Source organism: Sitophilus oryzae, unplaced genomic scaffold, assembly GCF_002938485.1.
Source record: "Sitophilus oryzae breed Bouriz unplaced genomic scaffold, Soryzae_2.0 scaffold_1733_pilon_pilon, whole genome shotgun sequence".
In the NCBI taxonomy this organism is placed as follows: domain Eukaryota; kingdom Metazoa; phylum Arthropoda; class Insecta; order Coleoptera; family Curculionidae; genus Sitophilus; species Sitophilus oryzae.
This window is the reverse complement of record NW_022146428.1, coordinates 1465-6452: the sequence shown is the minus strand read 5'-3', so window position 1 is coordinate 6452 and position 4988 is coordinate 1465. Positions and strand designations below refer to the sequence as shown.

At 33.8% G+C, this 4988-nt stretch overlaps 1 protein-coding gene across 1 annotated transcript; it reads right to left on the bottom strand.

The window, feature by feature from the left end:
• Positions 1 to 185: 185 nt before the first annotated feature.
• LOC115881764 (voltage-dependent calcium channel subunit alpha-2/delta-4-like) lies at positions 186 to 4731 on the bottom strand (the record flags this gene model as incomplete). Its single annotated transcript, XM_030899396.1, has 3 exons — positions 186 to 203; positions 245 to 528; positions 4552 to 4731. Coding segments are annotated over 3 exons (482 nt in total), but the record flags the coding sequence as incomplete, so codon positions are not given.
• Positions 4732 to 4988: the final 257 nt, after the last annotated feature.

Here is a 4988-nt window from a genome sequence, read left to right as displayed (position 1 = left end):
TATATATGCAACACACTGTATTTTATTTAAAAAATTAAGAGAAAATAATAATAAATTTGAATAAATAATATTTGGCGACATAATTCCGGAAAAAGCCGAACCGCTCCGAAATTATCAAAAGCTTTGGGTCGCGACCGTTGTATGAATAGCGCCAAATAGTTTTTACATTGTCCATATGGGTACTTTCAAATCTGAACTTGTTTCTTTTATCTATGCATAACATGTAAAAAACAGAGTAACTTACATGGGATTCCTGTAGTAGCATGTGACTTTGGCTGTCATATTTCAGTTGAAGACGGTCCACTCTTCTTTTCGAATGGTCTAGAAACACTTCTCTTTGTCTAATCCCCTCGAATTTTGTCCACAGCCAATTCGATAATCTTCTGTCGGCTAGGTCGACGTACAAGTAGCTCCATATAGGTACTTGCTTCTCCAGAACCTTAAAATTTATGGGCCTCGACATGACGAAAAGATACTGCAGAATTTTCTCTCTGATGTCTGATTTTAGAGTCATGTTTACATAGTAACCTAAAATATTTGAATTAATAATTGTTAGTTATCTTCTTGGAAGAAATAAATTGCTAGATTTTTGCAAAAGCTTATTAACCCCTCACACGCCAGAAGATCCGGCCTGCGGACCCCGCCTGCAGACGTACCAAAACTCTAGTATTTTGATCTGCGGACTTGGCCTGTCAACTAGATCTTTGCCGACGATACAATTATACGATATTAATTTTATTGGCTGAATTTAAAGACTTCGATTGAAACTTGCGCAGTTTTCAAATTTATTGCTTTTTCATGCCTTCGTTCATCGGATACACGATTTTCTTGTGATTAGTGTCATTTTATATTTTCATTTTTGCTGTTTTACTTATAGGTCAATCAAATTAGAGGGTTCACTTGGAAAAAAGTGCTGGAAAGCTCATTATAGTCTTCATTTGTTCAGTTGACATGAAAGATAAGTATCCTAGTTTTGCACGGTTGCTCGCACGCCGCTCGACTTAGGAGGGACAAAAGATGGCAAAATTCTCGGACTTTTTTCAGATTTTCGCTTATACCGGGTGCATCTCAAAAGTGGCTCACTCCTATAACTTTTTTATTTTTACAGTGAAAAAAACGAGATTTGGTATATTAGTATATGACATAAATTAGGATTAATTGATTGTTTTCGGTCACTTCCTATTTCACCGGAAATGACTACAACTTTTGATTTTTAAATGGCACACTCGGTATTTTTTTACTTCATTCGATAGAAAATAACACTCTGAATAGAATGACATATCATATATCAACTTTTGGCATTTTCGCATATGGTTTATTTGAAATTATAACTTGCGGTTCGTAACGAAAATTTTACTCAAAATACCAAGTGTGTGGTACCAAATTATTCGTAAAAAAATGCTTTTTCCAAATTTGCTAATGAGCAACCCTCGTTCTATTTGAAAAAATTGAGATATGACTAAAAATACGATTTGAGCATTTTCTAACTGGCCAGGACAAGACACTTAAGACATTAGACAATCAAATCTATTTTTCCAAGGCTCCTTGATTAAGTATTAGTGCTTTTAACATAACCATGGCACTAGATTGAATTTTAAAATTCAATTCCGTTTTAAGCGAGAATGTTGACATATGATATGTCATTCTATACAGAATATCATTTTCTATCCAATAAAGTAAAAAAATACCGAGGGTGACTTTTAAAAATCAAAAGTTGTAGTCATTTCCGGTGAAACAGGAAGTGAACAAAAAGAATTGAGTACGTCAATCAATCCTAATTTATGTCATACTTATACTAACATACCAAATCTCGTTTTTTTATCTGAAAAAATAAAAATTTATAGGGATGAGCCACTTTTGAGACGCACCCGGTAGTTCCAAAATGTTGCGTTCTAGCCAATATTTCACTATTACAAAAATTAAAGACCATTAAATTCTGCGAATAATAAATACAAATCTGTTCAATTTGGTCCAGTAGTATGGCAGAAATCGAAAGATGAAGAATGGTGATATTTACCTTTTTTTCTGATAAAAGCAATAAATTGACATTCAAACGTTCGTCACACGGAAACGACCATTCTAAATAATAAGCCATACAATCAAAGTTACAGAGCATCAAACTAGCATTTTACATCAAGTAATACATGCCAAGAAAGTAAATATTTTCGCGTTCCGTCGTCCAACAATTCTGCGTAGAATGAGTATCAATTCGTTCAATTCGGATCAGTAGCATAGTTAAAACTGATGATTAAAAATAGTTATTTTTACCATTTTTTGCACTTTAAAAGAGCATTTTGATCCAACGACCATAATAAGAAAAGTCTAATTATCATGCTCCATAAAAGCTGGAGGATGAAGGATTTATTGTAAAAGTATAGCAAAAGAAGATGCTGAATGACTCATAGATACGACTGCAATTGACTTATCACTGAATTATCCATCAGTAATAATTGTTGGAGAGAACACAGATCTGTTGGTCCTACTTACAGCATTAGCACATACCACCTCAAAGATTGCACTAGTGAAGCCTGAGAAGGGTGCGAAGGAAACTAATTTGTACTCTTCCAGACACTTCAAATACTCGGAGAGTTTAAAATTAAGCATTCTATTCCTGCTGCTTTCAGTGGATGTGATACCACGTTATCATTGTATCAGCAGGGGAAAATGAAGTTTGTTAAAACTTTGGCGAGGATCATAGACTTACAAGATGCTGCGCTTATCGTCAAAAATAAAAATGCTTGTACTGATGGAGACGCTGCTGTGATAAAATTCTTTGTAGCCATTTATGGTGACCCTCGAAAACATATCTCATTTTGACGATATTTTGGCTAGAAAGCAACATTTTGGAACTACCGGGTGCGTCTCAAAAGTGGCTCATCCCTATAAATTTTTATTTTTTCAGATAAAAAAACGAGATTTGGTATGTTAGTTTAAGTATGACCTAAATTAGGATTGATTGACGTACTCAATTCTTTTTGTTCACTTCCTGTTTCACCGGAAATGACTACAACTTTTGATTTTTAAAAGTCACCCTCGGTATTTTTTTACTTTATTCGATAGAAAATGATATTCTGAATAGAATGACATATCATATGTCAATTTTTAACATTCTCGCTTAAAATGGAATTGAATTTTAAAATTCAATCTAGTGCCATGGTTATGTTAAAAGCACTAATTCTTAATCAAGGAGCCTTGGAAAAATAGATTTGATTGTCTAATGTCTTAAGTGTCTTGTCCTGGCCAGTTAGAAAATGCTCAAATCATATTTTTAATCATATCTCAATTTTTTCAAATAGAACGATATGTTCAATAAAGTAGTACCCAAGACAAACATGAAGATAACAACCTTTACCCTCACTGAAGTTGCAGCTCGTCAACACGCCTTCCAAACATAAGTCCAGATGTGGTTGGGACAGGCTAAAAATCCTCTCCAGTCGGGATGAAAAACAGCAAAATACGGCTTGCTACCCATACCCACTATGAAGTAAGTAGCACCTCCAGAAGTACTCAACAGCATGTCCTGCAAGTGTTCTACGGAATGCCGAGGTCGTTGCAGCTGTCAGAAAGCAGGAATGAAATGTTCGGCGATCTGCTTTAAATGTAAAGGACAGCTCAAATGCGCCCGATGATAATCACATCTCGCTTGTGGTCATTAACGAAGATAACGTGCAGTTGTTCAATAAAGATCTAGATCAGTCAGGTGTATATTGCAATTGCTTCGTATACTCATAACTCAACTCAGTAAGACTCAATTCGGTTTTTACGTTATAGATTACGTAATATATATATATTGCGTTATAAGATAATATCACGATCCCTGACAAAATGTCACACAATAACAAGTCAGTTTTGAAAGAGATTCGTGTGAGCGACTAGTGGCCCTCGACTTCAAAGCGTATTTGTAAGAATATGTCGCGATTCCTTGAAAAAGTGCCATTCCAAGAGTAACCAAAAAATAAATTAATTTTTGGTAAAACAACGCTGAGTAGAATGCAGACGCAAACTAGCTTGTCAGTTGCTTTTTACTCGTAAAATAAACATGCAGTTACGTGCATAAACGTTAGGCAAATTTGTTTTACAAGTAAAAAGTTACTGACAAGCTAGTTTGCGTCTGGATTAGACACAGACGATTTTACAAAAAAAACTTTTATTTTTTTAGGTTTATATTTCAAAGAAAAAAATGTTCATTACCGCGATTGTGGCTTAAGAAGAATACTTCGTATATATTATGTAATATTAGCAAAATTTAGTATATAATAATTTTAATATTAATTAAATGTACGTGTGTATTAGTTTAATTCAGAATATCACTTCTTATGTAATTTCATGAAGAGTTGGACGGAACGCGTAAATTTTTATTTTAATCAACATGTTACTTGATGCAAAATGCTAATTTGATGCTCTACAACTTTCGTTGTATGGTTTATTATTTAGAATGATCATTTTCGTGATGAACATTTAAATGTCACTTTAATGCGTTTATCAGCAAACTGGATACTTTTAAGGGGCAATAAAATAAAAACATATGTTACAATAGTTCTTTATACGTACCCATATTCGAACATGCAATAAATTCCATTTCTTTTTCATCATCTTTGTCAGTACTAACGAGGTATGTAAATATTCTGACAGGAAAATTCTTTTGCCAATTCGATTCATTAAAAATAGATATATCATAGTCGTAATCAACACCTTCACTAATAAGCATTATGGCCTGATTACAATTCGATCCTGAAATATTATAAGATTTTATTAGAAATACCATACGATCGAAAAAAGAACGGCGTCACAGTTGGCTTGGGAGTTATTGATTGTCATTTGTCAATGTTATTGATTGTCATTTCCATGTCACCGTGACGTACAATTTTTTTCCATGATATTTTTTCATATTGTACTTAAACGATAAAAAAACGGAAACAAAGACAATTGTTAGTTTATACAGGGTGATCCGAACTGTATTCCGGAAACTGCAGCAGCATATTCTGCAG